This window comes from Bufo gargarizans, chromosome 2, assembly GCF_014858855.1.
Source record: "Bufo gargarizans isolate SCDJY-AF-19 chromosome 2, ASM1485885v1, whole genome shotgun sequence".
Taxonomy (NCBI): Eukaryota; Metazoa; Chordata; class Amphibia; order Anura; family Bufonidae; genus Bufo; species Bufo gargarizans.
In genome coordinates, this window is record NC_058081.1 from 246,692,032 (window position 1) to 246,712,785 (window position 20,754).

The following is a 20,754-nucleotide window of genomic DNA, read 5'->3' on the forward strand; positions in this document are numbered from 1 at the left end:
ATGGAAAAACAAAAATTCCACCGAATGATATACTGGTTGTGGACAGATCACCAACGGCCAAGAACAAAAAACATCTGAAGGTTGAAAATGCGCAATAAAACATTTAATTACTGCATGTTTTGCTTTATAAGACACACCTGATGATAAGACGCACCTACGTTCTACATCCAGCCTATCCAGATACAGGATATATTTAATTGCCCCCATTGCTTCTTGAAATGTAGGAACCGTGGGATATATCCAGTGTCTGAGTATGGTCTTTACAACCGCCAGAAGGAATAAGTGAACCCCTATAATATGGGTAGAGTGGGATATTTCTCCTTTGTCATCTAGTGGTATATAGTGAAAGATGCAGTGCATAGGTTACAATTGTTGTTTTATCCCCCATACCTGCTGAATATACTCGACAGTTTCCTCCCACAATGGCTTCAAGTGAGGACAATGCCAAAGACCATGCAATAGATTAGCTTTTTGCTGTAAACATTTAGGGCACCATCTCAAATAATGTGCAGGCGCGTCCCTATAAGATAAATTAAAGGCATACGTAGCCCTGTGCAGGATCCTAAAGTGCATCTCCCTCCACGTTTCACTAGTTATCGCTTGTCTCACTTTCTCCATCCCTTCCCTCAGCTTGGGAGTGACTGTTTCTTCCCCTAGCTCCTCTTCCCACCTCCTATACACTGTGTCGCCTAGTGGGGTAGAAAGAATGTTCTGCATTCGCCTATATAAATCAGATAATGAGAAATCCTGGGATTCCACCAGGGCCCCAAACCAGGTCAATCTCTTAGGGTCTCCCAGTTTCACCGACTGGGCCTTACAGTATGAGTGTATTTGCTTATATGGCAGAAAATGGGAAGCAGGGATCTAATATTTAGACTGAATCACAGGCCATGTTAAGAGCTCAGTACCTCCCTCATTCACTAGCTGTTGTAAAGTAAGTATCCCCTTACTCTTCCACAACCGGAATAGGCCTGAATGTCTACCTTCCGGGAATGCTGGGAGATTCCACAATGGCATGTATGGAGTGATATACATGGGCAGTTTATATAATTTACGTATGTTTCGCCATGCAGCTAGAGTGTCTCTCAAAACTACATAGTTTTTGAATGGTTTAGGGAGATCTCTTACTCTAGTGTGTAGTAGAGCTACTAATTCCCAAGGTGCTACCAATTCACTTTCCAGAGGGGTATTTAAAAAGTGCGAAGCCATTCCCTAGCATGCCTAAATAGCGAGGCCAAATTGTACCTTCTGATGGATGGCATCTGAAGTCCTCTCTCCCACTTAGTGAGGCATAGTTTGTCATATGCTATTCTAGGGCGTTTCCCCTGCCAGAGGAACCGTACAAACGCTCTTTGGATCCTATTCACATCAATATGTGTCAGCAGGAGAGGTATAGCCTGGATAGGATAAAGTAGTCTTGCGAAACTTACCATTTTTAAGAGGTGAGCCCTCCCAAAAAGTGAAAGTGGTAATTTAGTCCACTTGTCTAGCTCCATTTCTATTTTCCTAATTAAGGGGTCATAATTCAACTTATACAGTGAGTATGGGTGTCGCCCTATCTTGATGCCTAAATAAGTTAAATATTGTGGCACCACTTCAACATGACATAATTCGTGTTCTAGCTGGACTGAAGATCCTCCCTTATCTAAGAATAATAATTGGCTCTTAGTGACATTTATTTTGTAACCAGTAGTGCCCCCAAAATGCTCAAAAGCATCTAAAATCTTTTTAAGGTGAAGGTGTGGGAAATCTATAAATAACAGTATATCATCCGCAAAGCAGACAAGTTTAAGCTCTTTCTTTCCTATCCGGATCCCTTTATAAATATCAGACTGGATCAGATGCTGCACGAGTGGTTCCAGAGCCAAATTGAACAGGAGGGGAGATAAAGGGCAGCCCTGCCTTGTACCTCTGCCGAGCCGGAAGGGAACTGATAAAAAGCCGGGCACACTAACTTGAGCCTGCGGGCACTGATAGATGTTCTCAATTAATGATTTGAAAGATCCCTCTACTCCAAAAGCAGTCATAGATCTCCATAGCCAGTTCCAGTTTACAGTGTCAAATGTCTTTTCCGCATCGACAGACAACAAGGCAGGGCTCCCTCCCACAGCAGCAGGACCATGGCGAATATAATCCTGCACAACCAGAACCAATCTGATGTTAGTCACCGCCGCTCTGCCTTTTATAAATCCGACCTGGTGAGACCCTATAAGGTACGGCATATACTGTGCTAATCTGTTAGTCAACAATTTGGTCAGTATTTTAAGATCTTGGTTAATTAAAGAAATTGGTCGGTATGAGGTGGGCTGCTCCACATCCTTGCCTGGTTTAGGGATGAGTTTGATATGCGCCATGTTCCCAGATTGCATGATACTCCGCCCCTCCAGGCAACTATTAAACAACAGCGTTAAAACGGGGGTAATTTCCTCTTTGAGACCTTTATAGAAGTCAGCTCCGAATCCATCAGGTCCCGGGGCCTTCCCATTTACAAGTGATTTAATGGTAGTTTTGACCTCATCCTCCGTAATCTGTGCGTTAAGATGGGTGCGCATTTCCTCTGTAAGCCTCGGTAGCGAGACCTTAGATATGAGTTCCTCTGCTAATTTGGCGTCATATTCTGTTTGACCATATAAAGCGGCATAGAATTGGCCAAAGCAATCTACTATTCCTTTTGGGTCTGTAATCCTAGTTCCCGATGCATCCACTATGCTTCTAATATTAGTGCTGGAAACACAAGGTTTGGCCAGATTAGACAACATCTTCCCTGCCTTATTTCCATATTTGAATAAGTGTGACGTCTTATAATCTCTGGTCAGTTTTGTATTCTGCTCAACATAAAAATCATAACTGTGTTTAGCTGTGACCCAATGGGTTCTATTAGTATCTGTTGGATTAGTTAGGAAAGCCGTATACGCACGTCGTACCTCATCTGTCGCTGCGATCAGTTTTTGAGCCAACTTCTTCTTTTTAGCTGCGGCATATGAAATTATTCGCCCCCTAATAACTGCCTTTGCTGTATCCCAGAAAAGGGTGTAGTTATCCCGATGCTCCCCATTAGTAACTGCAAATTCCCCCCAACCCCCTTTCAGCTGCAGGAGAAATTCTTCATCTGTAGCCAGATGACTAGGCATGCGCCATATGTAATCTGTACCTCTAGGTGTGGTTTCCAAAAGGGATAGGGATATTGGGGCATGATCCGATATTAGAATATCCAATATCTCTGTTCCCTTCACCCTCCCCATCAGTCCTGGTGAGATAAGTGCGTAATCTATTCGGGACCATGACTGATGAGCAGGAGAGAAATGGGTAAACTCCCTTTCCGTTGGGTGTAGATGTCTCCATGCATCTATCAGGGCCGTGGATTGCAATAAGGGATCAAGTGTCATTCTCCTCACACTAGTTCCTTGTCCCTGCGAAGTTGCTACGTCTACCCTCTTGCAGTCCTCCTGAATATTATGGACTACATTAAGATCGCCCATCATTATTATATGTCCACTACTCTCCTGCATAACTTTCAGCTCTAATTCTGAATAAAAACTAGCTTGCATAGCATTAGGCCCATAAACATTAAACAGTGTTAGCCTACCTGCATCCGTATCTAAATCAAGCTTCAGTAATCTACCTTTCTCATTCCTATCCGTTGATAAGACCTCACATCTAAGTTTTTTGTGTATTAAGATCATCACGCCCGCCCTTCTACCGTCTGAAGGAGAACCATATATTTGTCCCACCCACATGCGTTGCATCCGCCAAAAATCAGCCTCCCCAGGTGCGTCTCCTGAATTAAAGCTATATCGGCCTGTAATCTCTTAAGGTGACGTAGAACCATTATCCTTTTGTGGGGGGCCCTCAGCCCTCTAACATTCCAGGAAACTAGTTTCATCACTTGAGCCGGGTATATGGTTTTAGTAAAATAGAAGCACCTCTGGGAGGTCGATTCCCGGCAAACAGCAATCTATAAAGCCCACGTGTGATACTGTAAATCATGTCATTACATGGCAAAGCAAACATAATCCCCCTTCCCAACATAACCCCAATGAACATATTGACACACTCTCCCCTAAAGAACTTGAGAGTGCTCAAAGAGTACAGCAAATCTTCTATAAACTTCTCTTTTTTCGCGCCAACCTGGGCTGGACCGCTGCATTCCCATAGCCCAGAGTCCATTTTCGAAAACTGTTCCTTCATTTACCGACCTCCCCTCCCCGGACTCAATACATTCACTGTAGTGAACTTGTTCACTATCCTCCCCTCCACTAAACATAATCAGCACATAGAAAAGAGAAAACCAATAGATTTCTTACATAGTCCTTTCCATATAGGAGTCACCGTCCACATTGTGGCTCTCCATATTCGCGACTCCTCGCTATCTCCGTGATATGGCATGCAGCTATCCCCACTCCGGGCTAGAAGCAGGGTCCCTCCTTCGTCTCGGAGACACTCCAGGTGATGTAGGTGGCTGCACATTTCTTGCATTCCTAAAGCGATCTCCTCCTGGCGAAGCAGCTCCCCTGTTAGGTGATCCTGCGGTTCGGTCTCTCTGTAGATTACAGTCTTCCAGGGCGTCTGCTGCGTCCAAAGGTGTAAGGTACGTGTCCACTATACCGTCCTTCCTGAAGACTCTCAGTATTGCCGGATAAATTAGAGCAAATTTTACTTTCTTGTGGACTAGCTGGGTACATATTTGGGAGAATGCTCTCCTCTTCTTGGAGACCTCCATGGAGTAGTCCCCAAAAATTAAAATCTGATGACCACGTAGTTTGAGCGGTTGCTGGAGCTTTCTGTATTTGAACAAAATGGCCTCCTTGTCCGCATATTTCAGATATTTCACTATGGTCGTTCTGGGTCTCCTCAATGGTTCAGCCCTCATGTCATCTTGCGGTGGGCCAATTCTATGTGCCCTCTCAACCGTTGCCGGGGCCTGGAGTCCCAATGCTTGTGGTAATTCGTCTGAGCAAATGCGGGATAGTTGGTGCGCTGGAATATTCTCCGGCAGGCCGAGAATGCGCAGATTACTTCTGCGGGACCTGTTCTCCAAGTCCTCGACTTTGTCCCGGAGCGCCTTATTAGACTGTGTAACTTCCCTGAGCTGGGTATGAACTCTCTCCAGCTCGTCTTCCACAATGCCCATTCTTTGCTCAAGCTCTTGCACTTGTTCCGTGTGCTGGGTCACCACAGCTGCTGTAGGGAAGTCGATATTGTGGCTTCCAAGGTGGCTTTTATATCTGGCGCCAGCAATTTAGCCACAGCTATGGCCATTTCTTTGCAGGAGGATTCCAGGCCTCCAGTCTGCTGAGCTCCATCCAGCTGCGTGAATATCAATTCCTCCGTCTCTTGCGGTTGAGAAGTTTGTGAGGACGAGCGAGTCGTCCTTTTCTTAGCGTCGGCCATCTTGCTCCTCTGGAGCTCGGTCAAGTCACGCGACGGGAGAGGTGAACTAGCCAGCGGGGTGCCACTGCGCACCACAAATTTCTCCATCTACCTCCCTTTGTGCAGGGGAGATATATAGTCGGGGTGGTGAAGCCCCGGGTCTCGGCAACACCCGCTGTTAATGTCCGGGGAGACGGAGCTCTCTCTTCTCACCTCCTTACATGCGCGCGCCGGAACCGGAAGTCCATTTGTGTATTGTTAAAGATGAGGTGGGGTTATAGTCACATTAAATATAAACACTGTCCAGGGACTGTACTATTATTGGCTTGTGTTTAAATTAAATATGACTATAACCTCCCTCAACCACTGTAGTACATCGGTGCATTTCTATAGATAAGGGGAGTTAAAGTCATATTTAACACACATTTCATTTTTAGGCCGGCCCCTGAGCTGTCACTTACCTAGGACTTTAGGTGACAGGTCAGGGAATAGCACGAGGGCCAGTAAAACTCTGTTGCTTTCTCTGTCACAGTATGAGCGGGGAGCTTTGTAACAGCGGGGCTCGTAGTACAGCAATGGGAGGGAGTAAGCTGATTGGTGGAGGAGCAGTAGTTCCCTCCGGCAAACACCGCCAATCAGCATTACATGCATGCGGGCGGCAATGGAGAGGTGAAGAACTGTTCTCTCTTCTCCTCCTCCTGAGGTATAGAGTGGACCCCCCGGCCGGCAGATCTGTGGTAAGGACATGCGGGCTGGTGGAATTCAGTATCACTGAATGGTTAACTGAATGGTTAACTGCTGCTGCCGCCCACCCCACACTTAATTAGAACACCTAATTAGGCTTAGCAAAAGCTCCTGCTATTCTACAATACAGCCGACCATCTTATAAAGCGAAACATTCGGTAATCCCTTAAAAATCAATAGATATGTTCATAACAAAAAAAAGTATAGATTAATCTGATTAGCCTCGAAACAGTGAGTCCTCTTCTTAGATAACAGAGGACAGCACAATATCCACTGGTCACTACACTGTATTGTAACTTAGTCCATTGACGCCAATTGGATGCACAGTGGCATCCAACCAGGCAGCAAGGAACAAATTAGCCGTGGTGATCTTACCACCTCTGAAGTTGCGCTTGGGTGTCCTGTGAGGATTCTGGGGTACTTTAAGTGCCTAGGGAATGGACAAGATATGTGTTTCAAGCTGGCATTTCCTAAAAAATCCCTGGAAGTCCCTATCAGGTGGCCACTCTGTCCTGGATACCTATACAAAGAGTAACAGCACTGATAATGACGACCCCATTTGAGAACCTGCCCCTAGCCTCAAACACCCTGTTTAGACCCTGTTCTCATAGGTTACAAAATGCTATGTTTCACCCAATGGACCATCAGGGGACAAGCTATATTATGGGGTCCTCAGGATAAAAGAGCTGGCTGAAACAAAGTCAGAAGGATGTCCCATTGTCCTGGTATGTACAAAAAACACATGGGGGGAACTGCTAACATGTCAAATTTGGTGACTTGGATTTAGTGAAACGCCTGGTGAGGAGAATTGACTCGGAATGGAGAATTTGGATGTTCACGCCAAAAACTGTGACACTTGGAGGGCTCAATGAACAATTACAACTGTTTTATATAAATAATTCCATATATTTATGTAAATAACTCCTAATTTCTAATACATCTGATCACTCTCTGTGTTGTGCCCAGCCATACAGAGATCCCATTCCCCCCCTGCTCTCTTGGTCCCCTGGTCTCCTTAAGACTCATATTGTGCTCTTGAATTTTATGTGCCCCAGAATATATACACATGGCTGGCTTCATTTATCTCATACACCAATGAGCTGTTAAATACTAACTGCTGATTCTCATTTGTATTTACTGTTATCTTTCAATTATTACTTTAGTGTTTTCTTTTAAGATGACTACTGCACCTTTGCATAAAGTGCCTCCCTATCCTACCATGGCCCAGAAATACTGGGAGACATGGACAAGGTGTATTTATGAAGCAATTAAGTTCAAGGGTTACCTGCCACAGCAGCACTACTGAACATTAGCCTACTGCTATGCTGGTGATGTTATCTTATCACCACCACTAGCAATTTAGTCCCAGTTTAAAGCGGTTGCTTTGTTTAAGCCAGCTCATATCCTGAGCACCTCACACACTATATAATGGCATGCAGAAGTTTGGGCACCCCTGGTCAAAATTACTGTTACTGTGAACAGTTAAGTAAGTTGAAGGTGAAATAATCTCCAAAAGGCATAAAGTTAAAGATATTGTGGGTGACGCTGGGGTGATCCCCATCCCCGCCTGCCATTGGCTGCTCCCCCCCCCCCCCCCCCACCCCGACACTGGATGTTTTCATCCATGTACAGGGAGAAGCAGCAGCGACGGTGCCGGGACCAGGAGCGGGGTAAGTATATTACCTGTGAGGGACTCAACACATGGGGGGGCTGTTTGAGAACTTGGATAACCCCTTTAAGGCTAGGTGCAGGTGCCGGATGGGGTTGCCCTTATCAGGACAGCTGATAGGGACGTCTAGGTATTTTTTAGGACATGCCGGCTTGAAACACATATCTTTTCCATTACCAATGCACCTGAAGGACCCAAGAATCATCACGGGACACCTGACTGCAACTTCAGAAGTGGTAAGATCATCATGGTTAACTTGTTTTTTTGCTGTCTGGTTGAATGCCGCGGTGCATCACATTGTTCTCTGGACTGAGATACAATGCAGTGTAGTGACCAGTGGATGTTGTGAGGTCCTCTGCTATCTACGAAGAGCACTCACTGTTTTGAGGCTAACCAGATTTATGTATTTTTTTTTTGTTTTGTTATGAACATATCTACTATATCTATTAATACGTTTTATTGCGCATTTTCATAATTCAGACAGAATACACAAGTCTACAACACTACGCTGCCTCTCCTTGTACACACTGACCAAATTGTACAGTACAACAACATAAATCACTTTTGTGACATAGTTTATTTTCAGTACGTCTTTAATTTCCAGTCATACTTATTTACATAATTACATGTTAATTGATTACCAAACTCTCTCCAAATGGACCGTTTCAATCTTTGGCAATTTTCTGTTTTTGTGTTTCCGTTTTTTACTCCCTGCCTTCCAGGAGCCATAACTTTTATTATTATTACTATTATTTTTCTGTTCACATAGCTGTATGAGGGTTTGTTTTTTTGTGGGACAAGTTGATCTTTCTAATGACACAATTTACTGTTGGATATTATATACTTGGAAGCTGGAAAAAAATTCCAAATGAGGTAGAGTTGGGGGGGAAAAAAAAACAGTTTTATGATTTTTGTTTTTATGGCATTCCATATGCAGTAAAATTGACCTGTTAATTCCCTGGGTCAGTACAATTACAGTGATACCACATGTATATAGTTTTTCTTGTGTTTTACTACTTAAAAAAAAATAAAAACTTATAAAAAATTTTTTTTCTTTTTATTACCATATTCTGACCCCAATAACTAACTATTTGCATGTTTATGTCTATGAAGCTGTATGAGGAATTATTTGTAGGGCGATCTTTACTTGTCTTTGATACCATTTCGTGTATGTCTTTTTGATCACTTTTTATTAAATTTTTTAGGGGACGATGAAGCTACCAAAAATGGCAAATCCACACTTTTTTTTTCTGTTATGCTATTTGCTGTATGGGATAAATATTATTATATTTTATTTATTAGTATGGGTGCTTTCAGACATGGCGATGCCTAATTGGTTTTTAATAACTTTAACTATTGTGAAAGAGGTTTGATTTGAATTTTTACATTTCTTTTATTTTTTTTATATTTCAAAAAAACTTTTTTTTACACTTTTTATAAGGTCCTCTAGGCAATTTGAACATCCAATTTGTCATAGACTGCAATGCATTAGCATTGAAGTCTATGAGGATTTTGCTATTCCAAAAGCAGGGCCTCCATAGGGACATAGCTGCGGCAACCTCCAATCATTCACTGGGACTGGGGCTGCAACCGGAAATTAACTGCTCCCCCAGTATCCCTTGGTGCAGGCCCAGAGCATGCACTTCCGGGTTATTTAGCACTTAGATGCTGTGGTCATATTTGACCACAGCATCTGAGGGGTTACATATCTGCCATCGGCGTTATCACTGATTGCAGACATTAGCCCCGGGTGTCTGCTGTTTAAAACATCAGGCACTCGGTGGCTATGGTACTTACTGCACTCGAGAGCAGGTGATATATTTAAAGACCCGGCCAGTGGCGTACATGTATGACGCTGGTTAGGAAGGGGTACCGTAATACATTTTAATTTTCGCGCTTAGCCAAATAATATACATAAATGATTGCATCAAAATTCCTTTAAAAACATTAATGAAAATGGCAGTAATCTTCAGTAACCTAACAATCTGTTACTGATATATAATCTCTTATAGCCTTTGGCTCATATACACATTGTAACATTGTTGATCAAATATTGTGCGAGTTCTTGGGATAGGACATATGACTAGATACACAATGCATGATAGATAAGAGTTGGGATGTCCTCTCATCTATATTCTAGTCAGTAGTTTTTGCAATTATGCTGGTATCCGACATGGATAATGGAAAGCAGCAATAAATGTAGGGTTATCGACCAGATTTCTACACTTGGAATCCCTGTATTAATTTACATTCCTAAATGGCTCCTTCTCCTCTACTGGTTTCTTCTGACAGTATACTTTGGTTCAGACAGTCTTTTCATAAAGCAGGAAACCTGCGAAAGCAGTCCTATGGCTCCAGCTCAGATTGGAGAGACAGATAAAAATATGTACAGTATAATAAGATGAATACTTAAAAAATAAAAATAAAAAATGTTCTCATCAATAAGCAAAGCTGCATCCGTGACTGCAATCTGTGTAGACCTCTGTTTCCTTCATAAAGCTGGTCCAGAAAACCTTGAGGTAATGTGCTGAATGACATCCTGTGATCAGAGCTGGGCTTCAAAGTTTTTCTGAAAAGAAGGACGTTAACAACTTTTAATGTCAGGATATAGCCGCTAGTCTCTATATGATAGCAAGAGGACGGTCTGCATAGCAATGGAACCAGTAACTAGCAATCAAATCCGCTTTGAATTTATGCTAAAGATATCTGTTTGATAGTTGGGATTTCTTAGGTTGCATTCAAACTTTCATGTGCTGTGTCATATGGATATGTAATGACATGTCACCTACCCAGAATTAGGAAGGCAAATTGCAGAATTGCAAAACACATTTTTTTTCAGAATGGACAAGAATAGGACATGTTCTCTATATATATATTTTTTTTTTGCGGGGCCAGATGCGAAGAGAATATGGATGCGGACAGCCCACAGTGTGCCTCATTGAAGTGATTCTCTCTTTTGTTCTCTACCAACTAAGGTGACAGCGTCAGGTTTTACAGTATACTGTACACTTACATGTATATTCCTTTTTGCCACCAGATGGCAGCAAATGTAAAATCAATACCATAATTACATATCATCTTTTCCTATTGATAATAATAACAACAATAATAATACATAATATACACCGTCAAAAAATGATACACATAATTTTTCTCCCAAAACGTTATTTAAAAACTGTCTCCTCCTGGTGATAGGGCTTCTTCAGAGTATGTTCACATCCAGCAGATTCTGTGCAGACTTTTGCGATTGTACCATTCATCTAAAAGGGGCTTGGGCTTCCCATAGAAACAACTACAAGCAGATATTTGAAAATTTCTGCAACAAATCTGCTATGTGCAAATATACCTTTAAAGGGAAAATCCCACATACAGACATGAATGTTCTTCAGGATCAATGTGGCTCAGGCCTTACAGTAAATGCATTAATATAGAAAGAGTAATACTTACAGTATATTCATTATCCATGATTACTGGTCTATTTGAATATTCTCTTGCATCAAACTTTGTCTCTTTCACTTCATCCTATTAAAAATGAAATGTTATTTTACAGATCATTTGACATGGTAATGAGCAGTGAAAGGTTGACTAGTGCATTGCATGATGTTTTAGGACTCTTTCACATGAGTGTGTCAGAGTGTGCTCAGTGAAAAACGGATGGTTTTCCATGCAAGTTGAATCAGTTTCATCTGAGATTGCGTTCATTAACACACATCCTTTACTAACGCTCAGTGCAAAATGGACTGTATCCAGATGCCATGCATGGCTGACTTCAACAGACCAGTCCTGCATGACAAATGGATGAAGATAGAAGATTTTGTACAGTATGTCTGCTTGTATTGTTTTCTATTTCTGTTTTATACTGTTAAAAACTAATGCAACTTTACATTTCTGATGGCTGTGATGATATAGCATATGAATGGTGAAAATGGAGAAGACTTTGTTATGTAGTACAGTGGAGTTTTATTAAGTTGTTTCATTAAGACAACCTTTTAGCATGCCCTATTAGGATGTGTGACTGTCATAGATGACATCAAGCGATTGGGACCACTCTAAGAGCCATGGTAGAGAACTGCTTAAAATCATTAATTTCCTTTGCAGTGTCCAAAACTTCTCCCCAGAAAAATAGGAATTTCAGAAGTGGGACTTGTAGCAACTATGGGGGTCATTTATAAAACTGGTGTAAAGTAGAACTGGCTTAGTTGCCAGTTGCTTAGTAGCAACCAATCATATTCCACCTTTCATTTTGAACAGCTCCTTTGGAAAATGAAAGGTGGAATCTGATTTGTTGCTATGGGGAGCCAAGCCAGTTCTACTTTTCATCAGTTTGATAAATCTTCCCTTTGTCTTATGAACATACTAAACTTCTGACAGTACTAGTTAGGTGCTGGGGAAAGAAGTTCAAACATACCTTTTGTGCAACTTTTATTATAAGGGGTAGTGAGGATATGAACTTTTATTCTGCAAGATTCTGCTACTGCAAGTTCACTTGGGGAGGAGCTCACTCTCCCCAGCCCCTGCCTAATGCTGTCAGCAGTTTAGCATTGTCAAAACTGCTGACAAATTTCCTTTAAGATTGGAAATGCTTTATCCTGTAAAATTGTTCCAGTTTAAACAACCTATGTGTACATACAGTAATTCACCTGATCAGTTGTCTTCATATTAATATGGCCATAATCTGTGTGTCTTATTAAAAAAATAGGTTTTGCTGTAAATAACAATTGATCAGAGTTTAAAAGGAGTTTGTCAGAAGTCAAATATACCTTTTGTGGAGCGGTTCTTATCAGAAGTAGTGTGATTAAGAAGCTTTATTCTGCCAAATTCTGCTCTCTCAAGTGCACAGGAATGAGTTTCACTGTGTTGTTTTCTCCATATTGAGCTGCTTCAAAGCACCTCCCTTCTGCTCTGAGTGACAGCTATAGCATCCAATTAGGAGATCTCTACAGCTGTCATTCAAAGGACAGGGGCTGTGACATAGATCAATGTAAAGAGCAGAGAGCACCTCATAGTGGTACCTGCCTCATGGGCACTTGAGAGGGCCAAATTTGCAGAATAAATTGAATAAATGTCCATATTCACACTACTCCTCATAACAAAAGACCCACAAAATGTAGGTTTGTACTGCTCTCTCCAGCACCTACCTAGTTCTGTCTGAAATATTGCATGGTCAATTCTGCTGACAGACTCCATTTAGTGATAATTTTCTAAGCTGCATTGATAAACTGTAAGACAGGTTAGAGTTCCCAGTTTATCCTAGTTCAACAAAATGTTATATTTACTTGATTATGTTTATTTACATACATACAAGAACATGAGAAGCATTTACATGCATACTATAATACTGTACAAAAAAAAGTACAATAAGAATGAGTGACAGACTAGTACAGATGGTGAGAGGACCTTGCTCTTGAGGGAACTTAATCTAGTAGATGGTACTTACGTTTTTGCCTAGAAACATATCACATAGGTTTTTATTACCAGACATCATGCAACTGAATGAATTATGAAGACAATTACCTTAACTTCTTTTAATTTTTCTAAGCTGTCCAGATTTTTCTTATCTAGTACATGTAAAACTGCATCATGGATGGTCAGGAAAATCATTGCGGTTGTAATGTCATCATCAAAAAATCCACATTTTACAAGTTTTTCAAAGACATTGCCTGAGAACAGGAAATCAAAGTCAGAAATACTGCAAGGAATATTTATCAAATATAATTATTTTGGATTGTCTCCATCTATGTATGTATGCCTGAGATGTATTTTATTGATAAAGTAAATGAAAGACACAATCACCTGATGAGCGAGTGTTTGCTAGTTCATTAGGTGATCACAGGCACATTTATACAGGGCATTTCTTCAAATACTCATACCTGATAATTGACCCAATGATTGGTCCATGTGAAAGGAAATATGAACTCGTCCCATCCTCTCCATTATAGAGAAAACCACTGCTAATAGTCTCTCATCACACCCCATAATTGCCCTATTCCTTTTCTCAAATTAACTATAATGAAGTATTAAAAAAGTTACTTACTGTCTAATCCAGCAATGTATACATCCACATCAACCTTGATAAAGTCTTTCAAAATCTAAAAAAAAATGAGAATATAGAGTTTTGTTTATATATATATATATATATATATATATATATATATATATAGTGACACAGTGAGAGGTTTGGTCTGGGAAAACAGATATTTTCCTCCCAGCATGTGCTGCTGGGCTGATTTACAGCCAGATGAGGTCAAATGCCGGACCGGATTTTAAGTGCCGGTCAGGGTTTTGGCAACACCTGGCTGTCCTTAAATAGGCAGCTGGGCTCAGAAGCGTGGTCTCTGTGATGGGATCTGGGAGCCTTGTGTCTGGATATAGGTTCGCTACCTGTTTGGCATGAAAACAGGTTGGTGCTCCTATGCTCAAGGACTCTTTGAGGCAGAATTGCCGCATGGTGTGAATTACCACCAACACCGCAAGGTGACTTTTTGCTTGTTTATGACTGCTTGTTTTGTCACTTGCCTAAAGGGTGAATAAAACACTGAACTGATTGATCCAAAGAACTTGTTGTTGCCTCTATACTGCGTCCGCTAATCCTGTCTACCAGAGCGAAACCCCACAATATATATATATATCAAATAAAAATATAATATATTAATAAAGCATTTTGGAATTCATTGTTATGCGACGGTAAAAAGACCATTGGAAGTATTCTATGCCTGCTCATCTTTATCTGGTGAATTTCTTGCATGGATGGTTTAAATATCCTGTTTTGATACAGAAATGAATGTAAGCACCAGGGTAGAAAGCATAACACCAAACACCTAATAGTGTTCATCTTCACTCAGGGGTGATGACTGCAGTAAGTGATCACTATGATGGAAGGGAAGAGTGGAAAGGGTTGTAAAAATATGAAGGTAGATCACTGGAAATGAGGAAAATACAAATAGGTCTTTGTGGAGACCAAAATGATATGTTTATGCCCTGATCATGTTGTTGAAGGAAGTTCTCCTCATGGTTACTTGTTACATTTCTGATTGAAACTTCAATAATTCTGGTCTCTTATTAAAATTATATTGATTATTTTGTTCTTGATCTTAGCTTTCTAAGATCTTAGATTGCCTTAGGGTATGACCACACAGGTTTCTGAATGCAGTTATGGAGACTAAAACCAGGAGAAAATTAAAAAAGAGGTCATATCTGTCCTGTATATTTTTATGACCCACACCTGATTTTGGCTTCCAAAACTGCATTCAGAAATCTATGTCGCCATAGCCTTATAGTATTGCATTAATGGTAGCTGTAATCCCTAGAAGGATCATGTAGACAACTCTGCTGAATCTTTCATTTAATGAATCATGTAAAATGAACACATGATCCCTGTGGGCCTGGCAACCAATAGAAAGCTAGGGGGACATTTATTAATCTATTTACGCCAATTGTGTCACGCCAAAGAAATTGTGTCATGCCGTTTTTTGGCATGGAAAATGGCTTAAGTCTATGCCAGAAAGATGACTGGCAAAGAGTTGTCTGTTGCACACTCTGCAGAACAAAGCACCAAACTTATGTAGAGGCCTGCACCTTTACATACCTTTGGTGCTGCCTCCGGCAGCGCAGAAGGACTTGAGGCCTTGAAAAATGCTGGTCTTAATAAATGTCCCCCCTAATATTTAAAGGGGTGTTCCAAGCATATTCTCCTACCTATACAAGTATCCCCCACTGATTATAATAGGACTTGTGCTTGATACTTGCTGTGTGTCAGGTGTTTTTATTTTATTTATTTTTATATAAAGCTAAAGTGTTCTCTTTTCAATATACTCCTTTTTCCTTTTTTTCCTTGCATTACTGCAGCATGGCCTTACTGTTGCACATCTACGACATATACACCACAAAACACAGTGCCGTTACACATAGAGGCTCTGCTCTTTCTGCAATTGCTGCATGCTCTCCACTTGGATTGACAAGGCCAGGTAGTGAAAACATTAAAATGCCTGGTCCTGTCAATAGAAGTGCAGACGGTGCAGCTGTTGCAGAGAGAGCAGAACCTCTAGGTGTAGTGGCAAAGCCCCCGTTGCTCCTAGAGGCTTATTTGCATATATTAAAACATTATTTTTCTCAGCAATAAGGGCACATATGAACATGGGACCAACACAGATGCCTTCAGCTGCCAAGCGCCCATGTAACAGGTCAGCTAGTTTCATAGGTACAAATCTGCTGACAGATACCCTTAAAATTCTTGATGATACTCTTTTAGTCCAACATTTGCCTCCCACTAGTAATTATCTAGAGGATATTTTCATTAGTGTTTGAGTATATATTTCCTTATAACCAACGGTTTTGATATTTAAATTGTGGAGATATAAATATCCTTGTGTATTTACTACATTTTTGATCATCTTTAGACCTTCTAATTGTGTATACTGAAGGTTTGTTCTATATACTTATATACAGTGAGGACCAGAAGTATTTGAACACCCTGCGATTTTGCAAGTTCTCCCACTTAGAAATTCTAGAGGGGTCTGAAATTCACATTGTAGGTGCATTCCCACTCTGAAAGACAGAATAAAAAAATTAAAAATCAGGAAATCACATTGTATGATTTTTAAAGAATTTATTTGTCTTGCACTGCTGAACATAATTATTTGAACACCTGAGAAAATCAGTGTTAATATTTGGTACAGAAGCTTTTGTTTGCAATTACAGAGGTCAAAGGTTTCCTGTAGTTCTTGACCAGGTTTGCACACACTGCAACATGGATTTTGGCCCACTCCTCCACACAGATGTCCTCTAGATCTGTCAGGTTTCAGGGCTGTCGCTGAGCAACACAGAGTTTCAGCTCCCTCCAAAGATGTTCTATTGGATTGAGGTCTGGAGACTGGCTAGGCCACTCCAGAACATTGATATGCTTCTTACGGAGCCACTCCTTGGTTATCCTGGCTGTGTGCTTAGGGTCGTTGTCATATTGGAAGACCCAGCCACAACCCATCTTCAATGCTCTGACTGAGGGAAGGAGGTGGTTGCTCAAAATCTCAAAATAAATGGCCCCATTCATCCTCTCCTTAATACAGTCTTCCTGTCCCCTTCGCATAAAAGCACCCCAAAGCATGATGTTACCACCCCCATGCTTCACAGTAGGGATGGTGTGCTTAGGATGCAACTCATCCTTCTTTTTCCTCCAAACATGACGAGTGAAGTTTAGACCAAAAAGTTCTACTTTGGTCTCATCTGACCACATGAATTTCTCCCATGCCTCCTCTGGATTATCCAGATGGTCATTGGCAAACTTCAAATGGGCCTGGACATGTGATGACTTGAGCAGGGGAACCTTCCGTGCAATGCATCATTTGAAACCATGATGGCAGAGTGTACTACTGGCAGTGACCTTTGAAACTGTGGTCCCAGCTCTCTTTGTGTCATTGACCAGCTTCTCCCTTGTAGTTCTGGGCTGATTCCTCACCTTACTTACCATCAGTGTTACCCCACAAGGTGAGATCTTGCATGGAGCCCCAGTCCGAGGGAGACTGACAGTCATCTTTAGCCTCTTCCATTTTCTAACAATTGCTCCAACAGTTGATTAATTTTCACCAAGCTGCTTGGCAATTGCCCCATAGCCCTTTTCAGCCTTGTGGAGGTCCACAATTTTTGTCTCTGTTGTCTTTTGACAGCTCTTTGGTCTTGCCCATGGTAGTAGTTGATGTCTGACTGAGGGGTGGACAGGTGTCTTTAAAAAGCTCAGACAGGTGCTACTAAGTTAGATTAATGAGTGGAGTAGCGGTGGACCTTAAAGGCACAGTAACAGGTCTTTGAAAGCCAGAATTCTTGCTGTTTCTCAGGTGTTCAAATACTTATGTTTAGCAGTGCAAGACACATAAATTCTTTAAAAATCATACAATGTGATTTCCTGATTTATTTTATTTTATTCTGTCTCTCAGAGTGGGAATGCACCTACAATGTGAATTTCAGACCCTCCATGATTTCTAAGTGGGAGAACTTGCAAAATCGCAGGGTGTTCAAATACTTCTGTTCCTCACTGTAGCTGTAATTCTGTGCACCCTATTACTGAACGTGTATTTTACTTATATTCTCAGAGAATTCAGTCCTATTTATGCAGTATGACTCTATATTTTTTATTTTTAATATATGTTTTTAAGATATCCTAATATACTTATTTTGGGGCTTGTTTGCATCTGTGACATATTAGGTACCTATACAGTGATATATCTCAAGATACACTGTTCCAACTAACTACTAGATAAAACATTAATCATTCAGAATTTAATATCAACATCTTATTTGTCTTACATACCGCCTTAAAGCCCTTCATTCCAGATATATCAAGAAAAGATACTGCTCCAAAGTCAATGATCAGACTATGGACATCGATTTTGGGAACCTTCAAATTGCTGGGAAGATCTGAATTCCAGTCAATAGCAAAGGGCAAGTCCGAGGTGTTTATTGGTTGGTCTAACTCTTCAATCCTGTTATTGTCCAGTTCTTCTTCAGACTCATAATTGGTTTCTATTGTTGCAATGATTCCTTTCTGCAATACAAAGTAATATCCATTTAACTTAAATTCAAACAAGGTGAAGTCTTCAAAGAGATATATATATATATATATATATATATATATTATTTTTTTTTTAAAGAAGCAGATTGGGCTAACAAAATAAAAGCGGTATTACTCACCGCGTTGATTCCCTATCACTACCATACTGTGGCTTACCAGGTCCCCAACTGGTTTCTGTTTCCTGGTCATATCTCAATGCACATGTAATGGTAGGAAGTACTTGATCTGTCAAGTACTGGCTGAGGCGAGGCATCACTGTGACCAGTGATTCGGTGAGCACTCATTCCCTATTGTTGAGATGGGACCAGAGAACAGCAGGACTAAGTAAGCTTTGGAATGACAATTGGAATAATGTTTAGTAATGATGACATTTGCACTTACATAACAGTGTTTTAATATTAATAATCAATAACCAAAGGTTATAAAGTTCTGTTTTTGGCCTATTTATTAAAATGTTACTTTGATTATAGTCATGTTTAAAATACAAACTGGATTCCCAAAAAGTTGGGACACTAAACAAATTGTGAATAAAAACTGAATGCAATGATGTGGAGATGGCAAATGTCAATATTTTATTTGTAATAGAACGTAGATGACAGATCAAACGTTTAATCCGAGTAAATGTATCATTTTAAAGGAAAAATACGTTGATTCAAATTTTCACGGTGTCAACAAATCCCCAAAAAGTTGGGACAAGTAGCAATAAGAGGCTGGAAAAAGTAAATTTGAGCATAACAAAGAGCTGGAAGACCAATTAACACAAATTAGGTCAATTGGCAACATGATTGGGTATAAAAAGAGCTTCTCAGAGTGGCAGTGTCTCTCAGAAGCCAAGATGGGTAGAGGATCACCAATTCCCACAATGTTGCACAGAAAGATAGTGGAGCAATATCAGAAAGGTGTTACCCAGCGAAAAATTGCAAAGACTTTGCATCTATCATCATCAACTGTTCATAACATCATCCGAAGATTCAGAGAATCTGGAACAATCTCTGTGCGTAAGGGTCAAGGCCGTAAAACCATACTGGATGCCCGTGATCTCCGGGCCCTTAAACGACACTGCACCACAAACAGGAATGCTACTGTAAAGGAAATCACAGAATGGGCTCAGGAATACTTCCAGAAACCATTGTCAGTGAACACAATCCACCGTGCCATCCGCCGTTGCCAGCTGAAACTCTACAGTGCAAAGAAGAAGCCATTTCTAAGCAAGATCCACAAGCTCAGGCGTTTTCACTGGGCCAGGGATCATTTAAAATGGAGTGTGGCAAAATGGAAGACTGTTCTGTGGTCAGATGAGTCACGATTCGAAGTTCTTTTTGGAAATCTGGGACGCCATGTCATCCGGACCAAAGAGGACAAGGACAACCCAAGTTGTTATCAACGCTCAGTTCAGAAGCCTGCATCTCTGATGGTATGGGGTTGCATGAGTGCGTGTGGCATGGGCAGCTTGCATGTCTGGAAAGGCACCATCAATGCAGAAAAATATATTCAGGTTCTAGAACAACATATGCTCCCATCCAGACGTCATCTCTTTCAGGGAAGACCCTGCATTTTTCAACAAGATAATGCCAGACCACATTCTGCATCAATCACAACATCATGGCTGCGTAGGAGAAGGATCCAGGTACTGAAATGGCCAGTCTGCAGTCCAGATCTTTCACCTATAGAGAACATTTGGCGCATCATAAAGAGGAAGGTGCAACAAAGAAGGCCCAAGACGATTGAACAGTTAGAGGCCTGTATTAGACAAGAATGGGAGAGCATTCCTATTTCTAAACTGGAGAAACTGGTCTCCTCGGTCCCCAGACATCTGTTGCGTGTTATAAGAAGAAGGGGAGATGCCACACAGTGGTGAAAATGGCCTTGTCCCAACTTTTTGGGGATTTGTTGACACCATGAAATTCTGATTCAACATATTTTTCCCTTAAAATGGTACATTCTCAGTTTAAACTTTTGTTCTGTGATTTATGTTCTATTTTGAATAAAATATTAGAAGTTGGCACCTCCACATCATTGCATTCAGTTTTTATTCACGATTTGTATAGTGTCCCAACTTTTTTGGAATCCGGTTTGTAAAATAAACAAAAACATATGTGATTATTTTTAAAAAAAGCCTTACGTGATTTTAAAATCATCGAAAAGCATTGGTGTTATGCTTTTTGTTTCACTGTATATCATCAATATGGGTCTTGGGCTTAATTCTGCATGAGAACAATAGAAGTGTTATTTTTCACACTAACTTTGATATCATAGGTATCAATGTCTTTTTAATGTACAAACCTAACAAGTAACATAAATGTTGCCACCTGACTTAAAGGGGTTGTGTCACTTCAGCTAATGACATTCATCATGTAGAGGAAGTTAATACAAGGCACTTACTAATGTATTGTTGCTATCCATATTGCTT

The 20,754-nt window shown here is 40.8% G+C and overlaps 1 protein-coding gene across 1 annotated transcript in view; it reads right to left on the bottom strand.

Annotated features, from left to right (window-relative positions):
- Nucleotides 1–6,394: 6,394 nt before the first annotated feature.
- Nucleotides 6,395–20,754, bottom strand: part of LOC122925814 (chloride anion exchanger-like) — a 63,373-nt gene continuing 49,013 nt past the window's right edge. The window contains exons 16-20 of the mRNA XM_044277170.1: nt 18,084–18,317; nt 13,818–13,872; nt 13,298–13,443; nt 11,231–11,290; nt 6,395–6,544 (exon numbers count right to left, since the gene is read on the bottom strand). Coding sequence (XP_044133105.1) covers nt 6,395–6,544; nt 11,231–11,290; nt 13,298–13,443; nt 13,818–13,872; nt 18,084–18,317 — 645 coding nt within the window. The remainder of the gene's footprint in view (nt 6,545–11,230; nt 11,291–13,297; nt 13,444–13,817; nt 13,873–18,083; nt 18,318–20,754) is intronic.